This window comes from Microcaecilia unicolor, chromosome 7 (assembly GCF_901765095.1).
Source record: "Microcaecilia unicolor chromosome 7, aMicUni1.1, whole genome shotgun sequence".
In the NCBI taxonomy this organism is placed as follows: domain Eukaryota; kingdom Metazoa; phylum Chordata; class Amphibia; order Gymnophiona; family Siphonopidae; genus Microcaecilia; species Microcaecilia unicolor.
This window is the reverse complement of record NC_044037.1, coordinates 227,154,234-227,175,715: the sequence shown is the minus strand read 5'-3', so window position 1 is coordinate 227,175,715 and position 21,482 is coordinate 227,154,234. Positions and strand designations below refer to the sequence as shown.

The following is a 21,482-nucleotide window of genomic DNA, read 5'->3' as shown; positions in this document are numbered from 1 at the left end:
TAGCTGTGGCAGGTGTCCAATTTGCAGTGAGTGTTGAAGAACCTATTAATCGCATGGGAAATTTTTTCGGTGGTGAGGAGAGCGAAGTTTTACCAGGTGGCTGTGTGGGTATGAATACACACGTGCATCTCAGTGCACTAATTCCTTCATTTCTTCTTGTCTTTGTTTATTTGTGATCTTTCCTTCTCCTTATCCCATAAGTATTTTCATCTTTACATTTCCATTTAGTATCTTTTTCTTTTCTGTATTACTAGTAATGAAGGCCCGTTTCTGGCAGGAATGAAACGGGCGCTAGCAAGGTCCTCCGATGGCCGGCATAGGCCCTGCCCATCCCGCGGACGTGCACGGCGGCCCCCCCTCCAAAATCGGCAACCCCCCTCTACTACCCTCCCCTCCTCTTACCGGGGTCCCAGCCGCAGCAGCAGAACTGAAGGGCAAGGTAGTTCGGAGATTCTGCTGCCTTCCGTTGTGTTCGCTATGAGCTCTGTGCCCTGACTGTCTGGTCCCGCCCTCATTTCCTGTTGGGCGGGACCAGAGAGTCAGGGCACAGAGCTCATAGCGAAGACAACAGAAGGCAGCAGAATTTGCGATCTACCTTGCCCCTCAGTTCTTGCGCCGGGACCCCAGTAAGAGGAAGGGAGGGTAGCAGATGGGGGCTAGCGATTTTGGAGGGGGGGGCGACCGTGCACGTAGGGGGATGGGCAGGGCCTATGTCGGGGAGGGGAGTACCGTTGCGCGGGTGGAGGGATGGCTGAGAGACCGATGGGAGTGGTTTGTCGTTTTTGGAGGGGGGTGACGTGCAGGGGCATCTGTGAGAGTAAGACGGGGGGTTGGATTTTGGAGGGGGGGGGGGGGGTCGACGCGTAGGTAGTGTATGGGAATGACGGCTGCGTTGGGGAGTGGAAAGAGCTTGTGTTCATTATGACCCACCCTTGACATCATAACGTTGTGACGTGAGGGCGGGGCACAGATAGATGGTTAGTAAAAGTGGTTACAGAGCTTCGAACTTACGAACCCTGAAGCCACAAAGTGAGCCTTAGAACGTTGAGGTTGCTTTTTATGTGCAGATGGGGCGTGGCTGAGGGCGGGTCTATGAGTGAGGGTGATAGCCTAGCCTACAAACAGTACAGGAGTTCAGTGGTTCACTGTCAGGGAGTGAGGTTCAGAATGTTTGAGGGGGGATTTGAGCTTCAGAACGTTTGAGGGGGGATTTTATTTATATAGATATTTCTCTCCCTTTTAGAGTTGGACCAGTAGCATTTTTCCCTCCTACTCACTCCTGCACACTCGTCCCCTCTACCTGTAAATGTCATTGCTGATGTCATAGTCCTCTTTTTTTCTTTTTCTTTTTGGCGCCTTTTTTCTTTTTAAACCCCCTCTGCACTATGCTGCTTTTTACACAGTACATACCGCTTTCTTAGCAATAATGCCGTTGTATCGCTCCATGGTGCGACCGCACCTGGAGTATTGTGTTCAGTACTGGTCTCCGTATCTCAAAAAAGATATAGTAGAATTGGAAAAGGTACAGCGAAGGGCGACGAAAATGATAGTGGGGATGGGACGACTTTCCTATGAAGAGAGGCTGAGAAGGCTAGGGCTTTTCAGCTTGGAGAAGAGACGGCTGAGGGGAGATATGATAGAAGTGTATAAAATAATGAGTGGAATGGATCGGGTGGATGTGAAGCGACTGTTCACGCTATCCAAAAATACTAGGACTAGAGGGCATGAGTTGAAGCTACAGTGTGGTAAATTTAAAACGAATCGGAGAAAATTTTTCTTCACCCAACGTGTAATTAGACTCTGGAATTCATTGCCGGAGAACGTGGTACGGGCGGTTAGCTTGACGGAGTTTAAAAAGGGGTTAGATAGATTCCTAAAGGACAAGTCCATAGACCGCTATTAAATGGACTGGAAAAATTCCTCATTTTTAGGTATAACTTGTCTGGAATGTTTTTACGTTTGGGGAGCGTGCCAGGTGCCCTTGACCTGGATTGGCCACTGTCGGTGACAGGATGCTGGGCTAGATGGACCTTTGGTCTTTCCCAGTATGGCACTACTTATGTACTATGTACCTGTATTGTGTTCCCTTGTTTTCGGTTTTCCTCGCTCTGAGCATCTTTCTAAAGGTAAGCTTGCCTTTTCCTCGCTTTTTTAGCGCCCCTTTTTTTTCAGACCTTCTTGACACTTGGGGACCCACTTTTTACCATGGCTCCCTGTCAGTGTTCTGGGCTCCTTTCCTTTGTGTACCTTCACCTGGCCTCCTCTAGCACCATTTCCTCGTTTCTCTTTTCTACGGTTCGTGTTAGTGATCTGGCTTTTTCCTTCTGTGTCACCCTAAATGTCTTTTTCCCACTGCTGCCGTTTTCGTGTTTTGTTTCCCTTCTCACAGATTTATGCGTCTGTCACTTAATGCGACGGTTTTCTCTCCACATCTTTTTTTATGCTCACCTTCTCCCCTCACATATAGTACCTCGGTCTCTTCATTAATTTTCACCTTTCCTTTTTTCTGTGTTCTACTTACTTGTCGGCTCTCTTTCTCATATATTCATATATTCCTCTTCCCATTACAGACAGCCAGTGTTTAGGTCTCTCAAGGTGTGTTTCCTTTCAGGTTTCTTTTCATTTCTGATAACACCTATGTGCTCACAGTTTCATTTTATAAATGTCATGCTCACTACATGTCTTCATACCTTTTTCCAATTGTGACTTAAATGTATGATATTTGTGATAATAGAAACACTTTTTTTCTATTTCATAATAAGGCGGTTTTATCTTTTTATATGTGTTTACATTATTAACACCATGATTACTATATACACATTTGGTATTTTCATACTTATGCATTCTTTCATATTTATGTATATTTTCTATCAATACTCATAGGTGCATATTTGCACACGTTTTTATGTATGTATACTTTTTTAATATATTTGTTTATAATTCATTATTTTACAACTTATTGATTTATTTACACACACGTTCTTTTATGTAAGTATGTATACTTTTTAAATATATTACTGTTTGTTTATAATTCATTGTTTTATAATTGATTTGTTTATTGTAGACCCCTGAGGCAGGCACTTTACTGAAACACAGTGCCATGTCGGGCATTATAAAATAAAGTTTTTCTACTGTATCTTCGTCTTCCTGTTGTTATTGGAGATGCCTTGCTGGTCTCTCTGCTCTTTTGCGTGGACTGTCATACATAGTGGACCACAGTCTCTCCCGCGGTTTTCCTTCTTTCCCGGTGAAAGTAGACACAAGTGGAGAAATCAGAGTAGCAGCAACAGAAACAGCCCAAGTGGAGCAGCATGCAGAGGAAGAGTTTCCAGCCTAGCTACAATCTTTAAAAACTTTTAAAGAGCCTTGGTGGTGGTGGTGGTGGTGGTAGTAGTAGTAGTGTGGGGTGGGGATCTATGAGACAGACAACTGTTGGAAAGCAGGGCCCTGTGAGACAGATAACTATGGTTGGAGGGTGGGGCAGGCCGTAAGACAAATTTATAAGGCGTTAGGAGAGAGAGAGACTGAGTAAAGGTGTGGAGGGGGATATGAGAGAGAGAGACTGGGTGAAGTCTGGGGTGTATATGAGAAAGAGAGAGGCTTGGGGGGTGTAAAAGAGAGAGAGAGAGAGACTGGGTGAAGGCTTGGGGGGGGGGGGGGGGGGGCGTTTAGGAGAGAGACTGGGTGAAGGCTTGAGGGGTTTATGAGGGAGAAAGAGAGTGATTGGGTGAAGACTTGGGGGGGTGCATGAGAGAGAAGGAACTAGGTGAAGGCTTGGAGGGTGTATGAGAGAGAGACTGGGTGAAGGCTTGGGGGGTGTATGAGAGAGCGAGAGAGAGACTGGGTGAAGGCGTTGGGGAGGGGTGTGTATTAGAGAGACTGGTGAGGAACCAGGCCATGGTGATATGTGAGATAGAGGCAATTGCCTATTTGTTTAATCTATCAGGGCCATGCTGCTGTCCCTTGAGGTGCCTCTGCAAAAGGCTCTAGGCTCACAGACACAGAATAGGAAAAGAGCCTTAGTAAATCAGTTTCTGAAAGAGCTGCTGCTGATCTTGGAGGGGATTCCTGCCCCTCTTCCCCCCACCAGGCCTGCACTAGTATATATCCAACTGCCTGCCATGGAAACTTGACTGTGTACTATAACTTCTTAAACAGATTGATGTTTGTGTTGTCTTTATTGGTTATGTACTATCCAATACTTAACCACCTCCGCTCATCTGCATCTTGTACCACCAAGTTTTATAATAAACCAGTGAGTTTGTTGCCCTGACTTTCAGCCACACAGGCCCCTGCGGCTTTTCTTTATGGTATTTGGCCACAGTGAACTTCCCAGCACTGACCCAATAGTTTCTGGAACCAGCAAGCTACAACTTCTCAATCTGGTTACCCCATAGCCTGTGATGTCACTAGGTCATGCTTTTTGGCTCCTAACATAACTTGCTTTTGTCTCTCTTATATGTTTAAAGAAACCAGATAGTTATAACCACAGGATTGAGCCAGCGTGGCTCTCGCTATGTAATATATATATATATATATATATATATATATATATATATTTTTTTTTTTTAATGGGGAGAGTGGTAAGAATAAAGGGAGAGAATTGGGGGGGGGGGGGTGTCAGGTCCTGTTTTTGAATTTTCAATAAAGCAGACTAACTTTACTTTATGGATTGTATGTGGTATTTGTCTGCCTTTTTGGGCGAGTGTACCATGTTCTTTACTTGTAAACCATGTGTGTGCTTATCTCTTGATTTTTTTAAAGCACATCACATGTGCATTCATACCCTAATAACTGAAATAGGTGTCTCTTTATATGTTAGTTGGTATATTTGTATACATGTGTGGTTACTTAGAAAAGGTCAGTTTGCATTCAGCATGTAAATCTCAAAATAATTCTAATATGAAATCCCTTTCCCTAGCTTAATAAATTCTTTACCCAACCGTCACTAGGAATATTTAGGTGTTGCTATATGTCAATCTTTATTGTTTAAAAAGCAGATAAAATAATAATCACCAGAGAGAGGGATAATCAACAATGATTAAGATCAGCCTTATTAATACAACTGTTATTTAACCTCTTAGAAAAACCAGAGAGAGCTTGCCAAGATGAGGAAATGTCTAAAACCTGAAGAGCTGACAAACCAGATGAACCAAATAGACCTCAACATGCAACATGAACAGTTGGAAGAGAGCTACCAGCAGCTCATTTCAGACTACCGAAGAGTCATAGAACGGTTGGCTCAGGCATAAGAATCAACTTTTCTGTACAGAGCTTTACAAGTTTCCATACACTGTGTCACTGTTTAACAAAATTGTCAGTGTGGTTTTGTTCATATTATACATGCCTTTCTTTGCTGGTTTTCTTTGTATTTGATATTTTTGTGTCAGTACTATAGATTGAAAATAGATATATCTGTTTTCTTATTGATAAAATAAAATGTGTATATATTATTGTGCTTCTAAGACACACTTAAATTGCTGTTTTCACTTAATCTAACAAGTTAGTGCTTGTGTTTTTTAAAGAACTGCGGGTGAAAGCAAGAGATGGTAAATACTAAAACAGAACTGACAGGTGAAAGGCAAGTGTTGGGTAGATTCTTCAGAATATCAGTGTTCTCCTTATTGTTTTCTTATTTGGCATTTTTTCTAGTTCTTTTATTTTTAGTCATCATATGTTAGATCTTAAGGAGTCGATATTCAAAGTGATTTAACCAGCCAGAAACGGCTCCGGGCCGGTTAAATCACTTGTGCAAGGCTATCCTCTGATATGTAGCAGCACTTAGCTGCCTGTACATGGTCTAACACTGAAGATCCGGGAATAACGTTGGCTAAAAAAATCACCACTGCTGGCTGAATATCGACCCCTAGACTGTATACATTTTTAAAATAAAAATTAAACAGCAGTTATTGTGGGCACAGTTACTGTCCTTATAGATCAATCTCCATGTGTTTTCTCAGTGGTAGCGTCTCTAGAAGAGTTTTACTTTGCACATACTATGGCAGGAACATACTTTATTCTTATTCCAGATTCTCAGTATGATCTCAGTCTTTTGGATTGACTGTCACAATGCAAGTATTAAATTACTAAAAGACTTTCTTTTGGGATCTTGCAAGATGTGTAATACACCCAGGCAACACACTATGTCCGTATAAGTTCTTAATAAGGTGGTAGTGCCCAAAACAATTGGAGTTATATCTATATCTTTCTAACATATTTTCTTGCTCAGATTGCATCTTTTGCTACTTGATTATCTTCTGATGCTTATATTTAGTAATACCTTTGTTCTCCTTTATCACTAAGTCTGACTCTCTAGCTTCCATTGGTTTATCAGTGCGCCATGTGCTTACAATGCCTTTATTCTCTGCAGTTTTTTCAAGGTTGTGATCTCGCTAGTCCTCTAGGTCTGCAATGTTATAACAGTTATACAGTTTCCAATAGATGAGCTGTGCTACCTCTATTGTGTCTTTCTCTGTAAAGACATCAGCATGTACCAGCCAGCTACAAGATGGGAAATTGTCTACAGTTCTATGCTTCAGTCTGTGCTTTCCATTTGTATGTGTAATCCACTAATCCTGTATCACAGTTACCAATTTCACATCTTTTGGTTCAAGTTATGTTCCTTTTATTATGATTGTTGAGGTTTTCTACTTTATATTTCCTGCTCTATTTGTATATTTGCCACTTTTTTGTTTGCTGGTCCAACTTTTTGAAAGTTTATTTTTTGTCACTAGTTTTCCAAATTCTATTACCTTTTTTCTATATAACCTCAGGTTCTGTTGCTTTTTTCCTATGTATCCCTATGTTACCTACAGTGGATTTTGGAATTCTCATTCTCCTGGAATTCAGCTTCTCAGAGTCTCCTCTTGACTGTCCACACATACTCGGAGAAAGCTTTCTCTCATTGGAAGGGAAAGCCTCACCTTCTCCCTTCTAGTGAGACATGATGAGAGTACAGTCCTCCTAGCTGACTTCCTTGTTGAAATGTATATAAACAAAATGCTCCACTTGACTAATGTTCATGTAATCTCACTAAATAAAGCGGTTATTTTAGAAGAAAAAGCCTCAGATATATATTGGGCAAATTTGTACTCACGAAATCATCTATCAGCATAAAACCCTTCTGAGCTTTAAATTATTAGAAAATGAGTGTGAGTACTACCACTTCTCAAAAAGTCAAAACTAAGGAATTGAACTTTCATTGTTCAGATGAGTTAGAAAGCTGGTCCATTTTGAAAATCACAAAAGGTTATATATTGATGAGGAATTTTGTAGAAGACTAGTACCAATCCAGTTGCTAGCCTAATCTGATTGGTTGGAAGAACTAATAAATAGCTGTTAAGACATCGAGGTGCCATTTGGTTGTTCATGGAAGTTCATAAAGAAAGTACATGAAATGAGTATTAAGACTGTTGTATTTTAAAAGTTTTATTTATTTATTTGTTAACATTTGTATTCCACATTTTCCCACCTATTTGCAGGCTCAATATGGCTTACATTGTACCGTATCGGCGTTTGCCAATTCCGGTATGAACAAATACAAGGTGATATTATGGTACAATAAGGTACGTGTATGATATACACATTGGGGATCTTAGAGAGGAAGAGTTAAGTATGTCTATTACGTGCTTTGGTTTTGTTGTGTTGCAGGTATTCAGTCTTTATGTTGGGTCGGTGGGGTATGCCTTTTTGAACAGGTTTGTTTTTAGTGATTTCTGGAATGTTAGGTGGTCATACGTTTTTACGACTTTTGGCAGTGCATTCCATAGTTGTGCGCTTAAATAGGAAAAGCTGGATGCATACGTTGATTTGTATTTGAGGCCTTTGCAGCTTGGAGATTTAGGTATGTTCGTGCTGAGCCTGTTGTGTTTCTGGTTGGTTGGTCTATGAGGTCTGTCATGTATCCTGGGGCTTCACCGTAAATGATTTTATGAACCATGGTGCAGATTTTGAAAGCAATGCGTTCTTTGATTGGGAGCCAGTGCAGTTTTGTCTCGGAGGGGTTTGGCGCTATCAAAACACTTTTTTCCAAATATAAGTCTGGCTGCTGTGTTTTGAGCGGTATGAAGTTTCTTTATGATTTGTTCTTTGCATCCCGCATAAATTCCATTGCAGTAGTCTGCCTGGCTTAGTACCATTAATTGTATCAGGTTGCGGAATGTATCCCTCGGGAAGAATGGTTTCACTCGTTTGAGTTTCCACATTGAGTGAAACATTTTCTTTATTGTAGATTTTGCTTGGTTCTCTAGTGATAGGTTCCGGTCGATTGTAACACCGAAAATTTTCAGGTCTTCTGAGATAGGAAGGGTGTAACCTGGGGTGTTTGTTTGTGGGTTTATATGTATTATATTGGGATGAGATTATGAGACAGTTATGCACATTTTCAAAGCACTTAGCCTTCCAAAGTTCCATAGAAACCTATGGAACTTTAGAAGGCTAAGTGCTTTGAAAATATGCCTCACTGTGTTTTTTCTGTGTTGAGTTTTAATTGGAATGCGTTTGCCCATGAGTCCATGATGTTCATGCTGAGTTTGATTTCGTTGGTAATTTCTGCCAGATCTTGTTTGTAGGGGATGTATATTGTGACGACGTCCGCATAGATGAATGGGTTAAGGCCTTGGCTGGATAGGGACTTGGCTAGTGGGGTCATCATAAGGTTGAAAAGGATCGGTGATAATGGTGATCCTTGAGGTACTCCGCAGTCTGCTTTCCACGGTGGTGATATTTTCGAGCCTGATTTCACTTGATATTGTTCTAGTGGTTAGGAAGCCCTTAATCCATTCAAGTGTGTTTCCATAATAGCTAGTGCAATAAACTGAGACCCTGGGGAACTGGGTTTAATGCCCACTGCAGCTCCTTGTGATCCTAGGCAACTCGCTTAACCCTCCATTGTCCCAGGTACAAACTTAGATTCTGAGCCCACTAGGGACAGAACAGTACCTGTACATAATATATGTAAACCACTTTGGTTGTACCCACCGAAAGGCTGTATATCAAATCCATGACCCATGGTGGTGGAATCTGCATTCAAAAGAGCTAGAAGTTCTAGAGACTATGCTTTGGCACCCCCAGTGAGAGAAGCTGAAACCCTGGACTCTTTTGGGCAGAAGATGTATCAGGTCTCTATGCTCATCTCTTGCATATAGTCATATAAGCCTTTACTTGTGGAATCTGGTGCGCACTATGTCTGATTTGGCAGACACACTCCCACTGGAGCAGGCCCAATTTCTTCACCAGCTGGCCAAACAGCAGAAGGCATACTGTAAGGTTTTGGACAGGGGCACTTACAATGCCAGAATATAGCAATGCGCAAACTCTCATGGCTGCGTATCTCTAACTTGGACCCTGAAGTCCGGCAGAGGTTGGTGGATGCCGTGTGCCAGAGAGGGGGAGATAACCTTTTTGAAGAGAAAGTGGAGGGAGGTCACTGATCTCATAAAAAAGCATATCAATACTGTCAATACTCTTTCCCGCCAGACGCCTTCTGCACCCTCCTCATCCAGTAGGTTTTCAGGCAAGACTACTACAAAAAGGACTCCCTAGTGCTCTCAGAGGCGCAGATATGCTCCTTCTCTGTAACCTTAGCAGCCTCAGCCTCATTGTGTTCATACTCAACAACGTGCGACTAAGGCCCAGCCAGCTCCCAGTCAAAACAGGCAGATCATAGCCACCATACCAGTGACTCTTCAGGATGACCTTTCGGTGAGGGGGGGGGGGGGGGCGAAGGCTGAGTTTTTTCCAAGAAAGGTAGCCCCTTGTAACCTCCGACTGGTGGGTTCTTCAGATAGTAATTCTCAGTTACTCCCTGCATTGGTGTTAAAGACCAGCATATTGCCCACCGAGAGCATGTTCTTTCAGCTCTCAGCATAGGGAAGTACTTGTAGAGGAACTCTCCACCCTCTAAAAGCCCATGGGGTCACGCCCATTCCACCAGGGGAAGAAGGGAAGATTCTATTCCAGGTACTTCCATATCCCAAAGAAACCAGGGGGGATGTATCCCATCCGAGACCTAAAGGCCCCTCAACAAATTCCTGGCCAAAAAAAAAGTTCAGGATGGTTTCCCTGGACACCCTTCTAACAATAATTCAAGCTCAAGATTGGCTATGCTCTCAGGACTTAATGCCTATGCTCACATCCTGATACTTCAAGGCCACAGGAAGTATCTCAGATTTCAGGTGGGACCATGTCACTTCTAGTATCTCCCATCCCTCTCATGGGGAAGACTTTGCTGAAACTCAAGCAAGACCGAGGAACCATGATTCTGATTGCCCCTTACTAGCCCAGGCAAATCTGATTCCCTCTTCTTCTGGAGCTATCCCCCGAAGCACTGTGGAGATTTTAATGTTTTCTGATTCTCATCACATAGAATGAGGGATCTCGTCTGCATCCCAACCTCCACTCCCTGGCCCTTACAGCCTGGATGTTGAGAACTTAGAATTTGCTTCCTTGCATCTTCCAGAAGCTGTCTCCAAGGTCTTGTTGGTGTGAGGGCAGGGCCCTAGATCCTGTTTCTTCCCTTACACAGACCCTACATCAATACCTTCTACACATTTCTGAGTCTGGTCTCAAGACTAACTCTGTAAGGATTCATCTCGGTGCAGTTAGAGCTTATCACCGTGTAGAGAGTAAGCCTATCTCTGGACAGCCTCTAGTTGTTCGCATCATGAGAGGTTTGCTGTTGACAAAGCCCCCTGTCAAACTTCCATCTGTGTCATGGGACCTCAACATCGTTATCACCTAGCTGCTTGAAAGTTCCTTTTGAGCCACTTGATAGTACTTGACCTGGAAAGTAATATTTTTGGTGCCTTGTACTTCAGCTTTACAGGGTCAGTGAGCTTCAGGCCGTAGTAGTAGATGCACTTTATGCTAAGTTTCATTGCAGTAGAATAGTCCTCCACACACACCCTAAGTTTCTTCCTAAACTTGTGTTGGAGTTCCATCGGAACCTGTTGATTTGTCGTGCCAACATTCTTTCCAAGACCTCATGCTTATCCTGGCGAAAATGCACTGCACTGCACACCTTGGACTGCAAGCAAGCATTGGCCTTTTGGAGTGGACTACGCCCTATAGCCAGTCCACCCAGCTTTCTCTTTTGATTCCAACAGAATGGGGGTCGCCATCGGGAAATGCACCATCTCCAATTGGCTGGCAGATTGCATTTCTTTCATTTGTGCCCAGGCTGGGCTGGCCCTTGAGGGTCATGTTGAGGTTCACAATGTTAGGGCTATAGCTGTGTCAGTAGCCTACTTGAGGTCAGTCTCTATAGAAAAAATGTGCAAGGCTGTAACTTTGTCTTTGGTCCACCCATTCACATCTGCTTTGAGCAGGATACCCAACACGACAGTTGGTTTGGACAGACAGTTCTACAGAATTTGTATGGGGCACCCTCCTAGGCCCATTTTGTTCTCTTCCAGGCTGCAGTCTCACTTGGATTGTATATCGTTTCAGTTTAAACTGTTTTTGACCTTGCCATTGTGTGGTCCAGTTGACTACTGATTATTGTTTTCAGCAAGCCTGGTAGCTAGGGATTTCCACATGTAAGAATCATAGGCCTGCTTGTCCTTGGAGAAAGCGAAGATACTTACCTTAGTAGGCATTCTTAGAGGATAGCAGGCCTTATATTCTCACATACCCTTCCACCTCCCCTTGGGGTGGTCTCCTCTTTTCTTTTATGTTATAGTATTGCACTGATGGTCCCGTGCTCTCATGGCAGGCAGGAAGGCACTCACACATGCATGGTGGAACACAGCTCATGCTCCAAGGAGCTCTGTAAAAACTTGCCACAAGCTCCTGACCAGGCAACGCGAATCGTGTTACCCACATGTGAGAATATAAGGCTTGCTGTCCTCAGAGAATACCTGCTGCAGGTAAGTATATTCGCTTTATCTTGACCTGCCTAATTGAAGTCCTAATGAATCAAACTTTTTGGGCATTATTAATGTTGCTTAAAAAAATATTGATGAATTAATTAGAAAGGGCCCAAACTTTTGTATATACCATATTCATTGTATTATGTTCAATAGTAATTATGCATGAAATGCTGCAGAAAGATGTTGTTTAACTTTTCCATATAGGAGTTAGCTTCTGTTGACCTAAAAGATGCATTGAAAAGTACAGTTTGACCAGGGGTGCCTACATTTTTGCACACAAACTGTAAGACACCCAATGGCTTTAGCTGGATTTTGAACCAGTGCCAACAAAGGTGATAGAGTCTGTAACCATGGGCTGATTCCTTGAGTCATCTGGTAACCCTCCCCCACCAAAAGCATTTCAGAGTATAGGAAGTGTATTCTGTGTTGCTGCATGGCTAATAACAGCCACTCAAACCTGGAGGCTACTCTTCACTTGAAACTACCTCATGCTCCAGAAGGATGCGGTAATCATCCAGGACTGCTGCAGGGTGATACATAGCATATTCAGGCACTGTGCTACCATTGACAGCCAGACAGGTGAATTTGTTACTGGAAGATATGATCAAGGCAGTTAGCATAGTTGCATGTTAAAAATGTTTAGACAAGTTTCTGAAGAAAAAGCGTATAAACCATTATTAGCTAGGTAGATTTGAGAAAACCTCTGCTGATCTTTGGGGTATGAATAATAAGGATTTTTTTTCTCCTTGAGATGCAGCTTGGTATTTATAACTTGAATTTGCCACTGCCTGAGACAGAATGCTGAGCTTGCTCAACCTTTTAGTTTGACCCAGTATGAAGCATCTTAAGTTATGAAATTTCTGAGAGCAAAATGCTTTTTCAAAGTCAGTCACTGCACATGCCAGGATATTCAAGGAGCCACGGCAGCATCATTTTACAAGGTGAAAATCTCAAAACAAATTTTGAATGAATTTAAGGAGGTGACCATACTTGTAGTTCAAGTGTAGTCTGTCTGTTTCAGTTTGTTTAAATCACATTTGAGTGCCCATTAAAATTGAGAAACAAGCAAAATCAAAAGATAAAGCAGACACTTCCCCCCTTTCATCCCATCTGCTCAAAAATACATGTTTTCACCTTGCTCCTTAAACATTAAATTATTTCTTTCTACTGAAACAAACACTATAGAATGCAAAACAGTTGACCTTGTTCCACATGGAAAACAGGTGAGTACACTAGGCAGGCTGGAAGCTAGAAAAACAATAATAAACTGGCTGAGGTACTGGTTGAGTAATCAGTTTCAGCGCTGTGATTAAAAGGATCCACTCTGATGAAGGGAAAGTCACCATGCCATTCTACGAGGACCAGTGCTTAGCTCTGTCCTCTTCAGTACCTTTTATAAATGTTTTTGGATAAAAGTTACAAAGGACAATATGCAACACAGACATGCCAGTGATAAGATGAAAGAGTACTTTAAAAGAATTGGAAAAATGGTCAAAGGTATGGTAACTACACTTATTGTGCTCCCTAGCTCTGGCAGAAATTTGAAGGAACAGTTTAGAATGTATTGAAGGGGAGGAATTAAGCTAAACAGGGGAATCATAATGTTTGAATTTGTTCTGTTATGTGAAATGGCCTAATTGTTAGAGCAATTTGGATGAGAGCCAAAGTAATCCCAAGGGCTGGGATGATGCGCACTAAATGTGAATTCTGTATCAGCAAGTATGTGTGAAATTGATGTTATGAAATTTAATAATGCAAGTTTGCAGTTACGCACCTATCTTTACAAGCGAGCACTTATTCCAGCTCAATGGCTTTTGTGACTGTACATGCCTATCTGCTGTCACCCATGCCCCCCTTTCAATTGTACAGTATAGATTGTGTGTGCTCTGTTTACAGAATACCAACTAACAGCACTTACACGTGTACATTAGTGCCAATTAGCACTAAACCCTAAGCCAATTAGTGGTTAATGCAAATTAGCTAATTTAACAATTAAGTTACACAGTATTCTATAACTTGCTCACACAACTTTGTGCACTAACCCCCAGCTTCTATATAGTATAACTAGAGTTGTGCATGCAATTCAGGCCATAGTCGGTATTGTGCATGCAACTTAATTATCTTAAGCCAATCAGTGCTAATTGCCAATTAACAAGCAATTATTGACACTAATTGGCTCTAGTATATCTCTTATTTTCCAACCATGCAAGAAAAACACAACCAGCAAAAATTGAATATAGTCTCACAGTACAATAAAACAGCAAGAACAATTCAAGAAAAATGAAATGATAAAAAAAAAACAAAAGATTAAGAAGCCTAGTCTGAGCCAACGGCATCAAAGTGGTCCAAAAAGGTTCCCAACATCAAGCTAAAATACTGATCAGGGCAGGAGTCCAAATCAAGGATTTCAGGATACTCCATTGCAACTTCTGTGATCATGAAGGACCACCAGTGGGCTAAAACAGCAACCTCATCCAGGAGCCAACACTGGAGAATGCTTTTTTCCCCTCCATCAATACAGCTTGTTTTTTTAGGCATTAGGTGTACCAGGTCAAAGATGCAAAAAGTGCTGGAGGTCTTGGTGTCATATCGACTTCCAGATCTTGGAAACGTGCACTCCTATATTCCCCCCAAAGTATCGTAGCTTGGAAGACACTAATTGGCTTTAATTAGAATGTATGCGTACAACTTGCTAAGAGTATTCTATAAAGGGACGTGTGTAAATTCTAACACATGCTGCCAAAAAGGGGGCATAATAAATCCAATAAAAAACACCCTGAACATTGTAGTGGGCAGAAAAACAAAACAAGCTGGATTAGTACAGAGCAGTCCTACACACACACTTGATACTAACAGAATACCCAGCCTTTTTCACACATGAACAAAGGTAGCCCCTCATGAAGTATAGAATAAGTAACCACAACTAAAAATATAAATATGTAGACAAAAATTAAACTGAATCCATAAGAAGCCATGCTCTGCATACAGTGTGAAACCAAAGAAACAAATAGTGACATGTCCCTTTGTAAAGAGAACAGATGTAAATTTCAAAAACTTACATATTCCCATTGCTACATTAAAAATTAATAAATAACACAAAAATAGAAAACATGGGGATACCTTTTATTAGACTAACATTACATTTTTTGACTAGTTTTTGGAGGCCAAAACCTCCTTCCTTAAATCAGGACAAGCATACTATTACAGCAGTATACTGTCCCAACCTGAAGAATGGGGAAAGGAAATGGGACTTGATATACCGCCTTTCTGTCTGTGGTTTTTGCAACTACATTCAAAGTGGTTTACATAGTATATTCAGATACTTATTTGTATCTGGGGCAATGGAGGGTTAAGTGACTTGCCCAGAGTCACAAGGAGCTGCAGTGGGAATTGAACCCAGTTCCCCAGGATCAAAGCCTGCTGCACTAACTACTTGGCTCCAAAAGTTTCTCAAAGAATGTATATAATCCCATAAAAAGGTGCCATCTTATTTTTTTTTCTTTTCTTTATTAACTTTTAAAGTGGACTAACACGGCTACCACATTACTTCATCCTAAATTAAAACTACAATTATTTTTTATACCTTTGCTATCTGGCCATTTAATTTTTCTAATTGTATTGGTCCCAGTCTCTGATTACTGCTTTCCTATCTTCTTTTAACTCTTTCCAAGGGTCTCTTGTCTACGTGTCATTTTTTTTTCTCCTTCACCTCTTCCATTGCAACGAACTCCAATACTGATCTGTTCCAGCTCTGTGTGTGCTTGAGCACCCCCAATATTGCGTAAATCCTGTGTGTTCAGGGAGGGGTAATTTCTATTGGGTTTAGCATTCCCAATCATTTTGAAAAGTTGACTCCTATGTCCCCCACCTATCCAGTCTTACCCAATTTCTCTCACTCTCCCCAGCCCATATCCTCTGTCTCTCCCCCCACCTTTATCAGCATTGCCTCATCTTTCTCTCCCCTCCTATCCAGTTTTGCCTTGTTTCTCTCTCCCTCCCCACCTATCCAGTCTTGCCCAATTTCTCTGCCCCCTGCCCACAGCCTCTGTCTCTCCCGCCCCCTCCCCCTATTACCCAGTTCCAGTATCACCCCATCTGTCTCCCTCTCCCCACCCATTAAGTCTTGCCTAATTTCTCTCTCTCCCCTCCACTGCAGCACAATCTTGCTCCCTCCCATGCACCTCCACTGGGCCTGCACTAATAAACTGCCATGGGAGACGTGGGACCAGGCTCTCTGCAGCACAGCTAGTGCTTCCTATGCCAGTCCCAGAAGTTTACATCAGAGGAGGTGGGCCCAGCATAAAAAACACAAGAGGCACTGCAGCGAGTCAGGTCCCGCATGCCTCCCATAGTAGTTTATTAGCCCAAGTCCAGCAGAAGTGCGATGGAAGGTTACCATAATGTGAGGGAGCAAGACTGTGCTGCAGGGACAGGGTGGATAGGAGGGTAGAGGGACTGGCCCGGCAGGCAGTGAAGATGTGGTTCAGGCCGGAAGGCTGCTGAGCCTGACAACAAAGTAATAACAGCTGTTCTGAGCAGGTGTAGAGAGTGGTGACGGATTCCAGGCGATGTTAGATGTTGGCTTGCATCTGATTGGGCCTGAACCTCCGGTCTCAGATCAGTTGTAAGCTGCATCTGACATTGCTTGGAAAGCCTGTAGAGGTGGAGAAGCAAAGTAAAATAGTGTCAGTTGTACTTGAGTACTGTAACGAAGTACAAGTACTTTGTTACTACCCATCTCTGTTCAGCTGTCTAACATTGCTCCTCAGCTTGATGATGCTTTAGGATTCACAGAGTTTTGTTTTTTTTTTTAATAACACTGCCTCTTCCTTCAGTGAAGGACCAAAATCTCCCTCTTACCTCATGCCTGATGAACCCTCTCAAGCCTGTAAATTTCCCATCTTAAAAGACAGTATAACAATTATCTGGTTTAAAAAAAAACCCAACCTCTAGGAGTCTCTATAGTAGATTAGTTATAAACCTAGATAACACTTTCTTAAGGCGGCTGAGAAATGGATGCAATGAGTTCTGACCACTCTAGGTAGTCTTCAAAAAGAGTGTCAGGTTGTTAAGATGTTTACTCTTCAGTTGCAGCCTGCAGACCTCCAACATGGTTAAATCCTCTAGAAATCTCAATACAGGCACATGGGCTTCTAACCTATATGGCTAATCAGCTGCTGAACAAATCCTGGCATAGACACAAAAATCACTTTGGTGCTTCTGGTTCTAATGTGACAGGGCTTTATCTACAAAAAAAAAAAAAAAAGACATGTTTAGTTCAGCAGCAAAATCTTAATACAGTTGCAACCTGCTTAAGGCGACAAGCTCCTTTTCATCTAAAACTAAAAGTGATCACAACATTTTTTCCATGCCTGCCTTCTTATAATTTCTTATTGGAGTGAGCGAAACTAATTTGGGTTTGGTTTGTTTTGGGGTTTTTTTTTTTGCCTTACCTTAGATGATGTATTTTAGGATTGTGAGTTGTATAAAATAAGTACTGGGCTGCTTAAAAGGTGGAGGATTAAAGGAGTTTTTTTACATTTATATCCCACATTATCCCAAGCAAACTCAGGTTTAATGTGGCTTACATTTGAAAATACAGCGAGACAGAATACTAGAATTCAGTTATATCATGACAGCAAGTAGATGGATATGTCTGAAACATTTAATAAAGATGAGATTAGCATATATACCAACTGGGCATTTAAAAATCTGTCTTTTAATGAAGCCACATGTTCAGAAATCATAGCCATAAGTATAGACAGTTATTCAAACATTACCACGTGCACACACACGAATAGGCATCCATACACACATTGCAGAAGTAAACAACTTCTACACAGTACATCCAAAACTTAATTTGTATTTTCTCATTTCTAGCTTCCAAAATTCTAGACAGCTAATGTACAGATCAGTAGGACCCAAAGCAGTTCAGAACAACAGTTTATACCTAATTGTTCACCCTTAGAATTCACCTTTGGGTTTAAAAAACCATGTGCATGTAAGAACTGGATAAATGAATTAAAACAAAAGTTTAAGGTAAATGCCCAAAATACGTAATAATTGGTAACAATAATGAAACAGTGGTGGAATATTCACATAGCAAGCAGCATGAGCCAACAGATTTATTTTCCACTGAACATAATTAACTTTGTATGCTGAATTAGCCTGATTCTGGACAGAATTTCTGCAGGAAGGAAGCCCTTCCCTCATTCAATACCTCTCTGTGAAATACTAATAAAAAGAAGGCAAGTGCAGTTTTACAATATACCACTGCATTCCACAAAACAAAAGGAGCAAGTTCCCACATGTTATCTTTTTCTTTTGATGTAGGCACAGGGGAAAAAAATAAAGAAGTTACATAGTAACATAGTAGATGACGGCAGAAAAAGACCTGCACGGTCCATCCAGTCTGCCAAAGAAGATAAATTCATATGTGCTACTTTTTTTTATTTGTACTGTCCTCTTCAGTGCACAGACCGTATAAGTCTGGCCAGCCCTATCCCCGCCTCCCAACCACCAGCTCTGGCACAGACTGTATAAGTCTGCCCAGCACTATCCCCGCCGCCCAACCACCAGCCCCGGCACAGACCGTATATGTCTGCCCACACTAGCCCCGCCTCCCAACCACCAGCTCTGCCACCCATTTTGGCTAAGCTCCTGAGGATCCCTTCTGCACAGGATTCCTTTATGTTTATCCCACGCATGTTTGAATTCCGTTACCGTTTTCATCTCCACCACCTCCCGCGGGAGGGCATTCCAAGCATCCACCACTCTCTCCGTGAAAAAATACTTCCTGACATTCTTCTTGAGTCTGCCCCCCTTCAATCTCATTTCATGCCCTCTCGTTCTACCGCCTTCCCATCTCCGGAAAAGGTTCGTTTGTGGATTAATACCTTTCAAATATTTGAACGTCTGTATCATATCACCCCTGTTCCTCCTTTCCTCCAGGGTATACATGTTCAGGTCCGCAAGTCTCTCCTCATACGTCTTGTAACACAAATCCCATACCGTCCTCGTAGCTTTTCTTTGTACCACTTCAATTCTTTTTACATCCTTAGCAAGATACGGCCTCCAAAACTGAACACAATACTCCAGGTGGGGCCTCACCAACGACTTGTACAGGGGCATCAACACCTCTTTTCTTCTGCTGGTCACACCTCTCTCTATACAGCCTAGTAACCTTCTAGCTACGGCCACTGCCTTGTCACACTGTTTCATCGCCTTCAGATCCTCAGATACTATCACCCCAAGATCCCTCTCCCCATCCGTACCTAGTAGACTCTCACTGCCTAACACATACGCCTCTCTTGGATTTCTACTCCCTAAGAGCATCACTTTGCATTTCTTCGCATTGAATTTTAATTGCCAAACCTAAGACCATTCTTCTAGCTTTTTAAGATCCTTTTTCATGTTTTCCACTCCCTCCGAGGTGTCCACTGTGTTACAAATCTTAGTATCATCCGCAAATAGGCAAACTTTACCTTCTAACCCTTCGGCAATGTCACTCACAAATATATTGAACAGAATCGGCCCCAGCACCGATCCCTGAGGCACTCCACTACTCACCTTTCCCTCCTCCGAGCGAACTCCATTCACCACCACCCTCTGGCGCCTGTCCGTCAACCAGTTCCTAATCCAGTTCACCACTTTGGGTCCTATCTTCAGCCCATCCAGTTTATTTAAGAGCCTCCTGTGGGGAACCGTGTCAAAAGCCTTGCTGAAATCTAAGTAGATTACGTCTATAGCACGTCCACGGTTCAATTCTCCGGTCACCCAATCAAAAAATTCAATGAGATTCGTTTGGCACGATTTCCCTTTGGTAAAACCATGTTGTTTCAACCTATTGTTGTTTTTTTAATTGTACTTATAAATAGTAAGCCTGATTGTTAAGCAGGGCTGCCGAGGGGCTAGGCCGGACCTCCCCTGCCCGCTGCAGTCCATGGTCTCACCTGCCTGCCTCCACGGCTCTGGGACCCTGCATTCAAGGCAGCAGTCGCAGATTGCCTCTCTTCTGGCCTTCCCTCCTTGTATCTTGCCCTCTTCTGATGTAACTTCCGGTTTCCATGAGGGTGGGACACAGGGAGGGAAGGCCAGAAGGGAAGCGATCTGTGACTGCCGCTTCAAAGGCAGGGGGCCTGGAGCCAAGGAGGCAGGCAGGTGAGACCAGGAACTGCAGCGCTGGTGGCCTGACCTCTGCGCCGGGCCCCCCTTGGAGGCCCGGGCCTGGGGAATTTTGTCCCCCTGCCCCCCCCCCCTCTTGGCTGCACTGTTAAGCACCTGATCCTAATAAATGATGTCTGTTGTGGCCTTCTATTAGGTGAAAGTGAAAACATTTCTGTACAAATATAGGGAGTCCCCATAACCTGCTCCTCCAAATGACACAATAATTTACAATTTAGAACTAATTAGTACTCTAACCGATGAAACCAATACTTCTTTGGTGTACATCTGTATGCTGCACAAGCCGGCATGTTTGAAAATATAAGTGAGATCAAATAAAAATGCTGCCAACAATAAATAGCGACAACGTGGACAGAGCAGCTCATAGGTTTGCTTTGTTTTGGGTGAATGGGGATGATAGATGCGTGGACAGCGAAAGGGAGATAAACCTAATTGGCTTGGTTTTTTTTTTTAATTCATACCGTCTCCTGTTCTCAATCTAACTCCACACCTTCTCCCCTCCTTTCTTTAATTCTCTTACCTTTCCTCTCTTTGTGTGAATGTCTCACGTTCCAGTCAAAAATGGAGTGCCTTTTCATTTTTCCCCCCAACCTTTTTGTTTTGTAGTCTGTACACCGTTCTGCTCAGTCAGTTACAGCAGTATAATAAGCAGTGCATTTTTTCTAGTAAAAAAGGTGCCAGTACTCAAATGCATGGCCACCCTTCAGGGGTGGGGTGATCACTGAGGAACCCACCCCACAATAGCCATGCCCCCTGCAACCATTCACAGAATCTATGACAAGGCACAATTGGTGTATAGAGCCTGATTTATTTCATTAAAACTTGGGGGCCATGGGTCAATTTTAGCAGACAATGGAAAAGGTGCCAGTACTCAGTACCCCCTCAAAAAAGCCCTGATAATAAGTAACTATAAACTAGATAAAATAGTGCCTTTCTTCAGCCCCCTCTTAATTGCCCACCTTCTTTGAGGCTTTAAATCATTCCTTCCTCCTTCCCCCAAACAACTACTATAATTTGTTCTTTTCCACAGATTGAAAGTTGAGACCAGCTACTTCAAGTGTTTCTTTACAGCATTACATACATATTGTAGGGCCTTCCAAATGATTGCAGTAGTCATGCAGTATACATTCCTAACCCATCTGTAAGGCATGCGAAAGAAGCAGGTACGAAATGGCTGGAATCTTAGTCCCCAATATTCAGTTGTGAGGGTGGGGGTAGGAGAAGCACAGATACAGCCATCACTAATTTTACTACAACGCTGTAGTATACAGCCCCCATGCCAGGGAGGAATAGAAGGTACCTTCTATTATTGTCTCCCATTCCAGCAGAAGTAAAGTATTTACATAGCAGCTGTTCTTCTGATCATAGCCTGGGTGTCCCGGTAATCCCCTGTGAACTTACACAGCGCATGTTTCATGGTGGTAGGAC

The 21,482-nt window shown here is 42.5% G+C and overlaps 1 protein-coding gene across 5 annotated transcripts in view; it reads left to right on the top strand.

Annotated features, from left to right (window-relative positions):
• The window catches only part of HAT1 (histone acetyltransferase 1), a 115,275-nt gene extending 109,366 nt beyond the window's left edge, over window positions 1-5,909 (top strand). For all 5 annotated transcript variants that reach the window (XM_030209528.1, XM_030209527.1, XM_030209529.1 and 2 more), the window contains one exon: window positions 5,085-5,909. In XM_030209528.1, coding sequence (XP_030065388.1) covers window positions 5,085-5,252 — 168 coding nt within the window. In that variant the 3' untranslated portion in view covers window positions 5,253-5,909. The remainder of the gene's footprint in view (window positions 1-5,084) is intronic.
• Window positions 5,910-21,482: the final 15,573 nt, after the last annotated feature.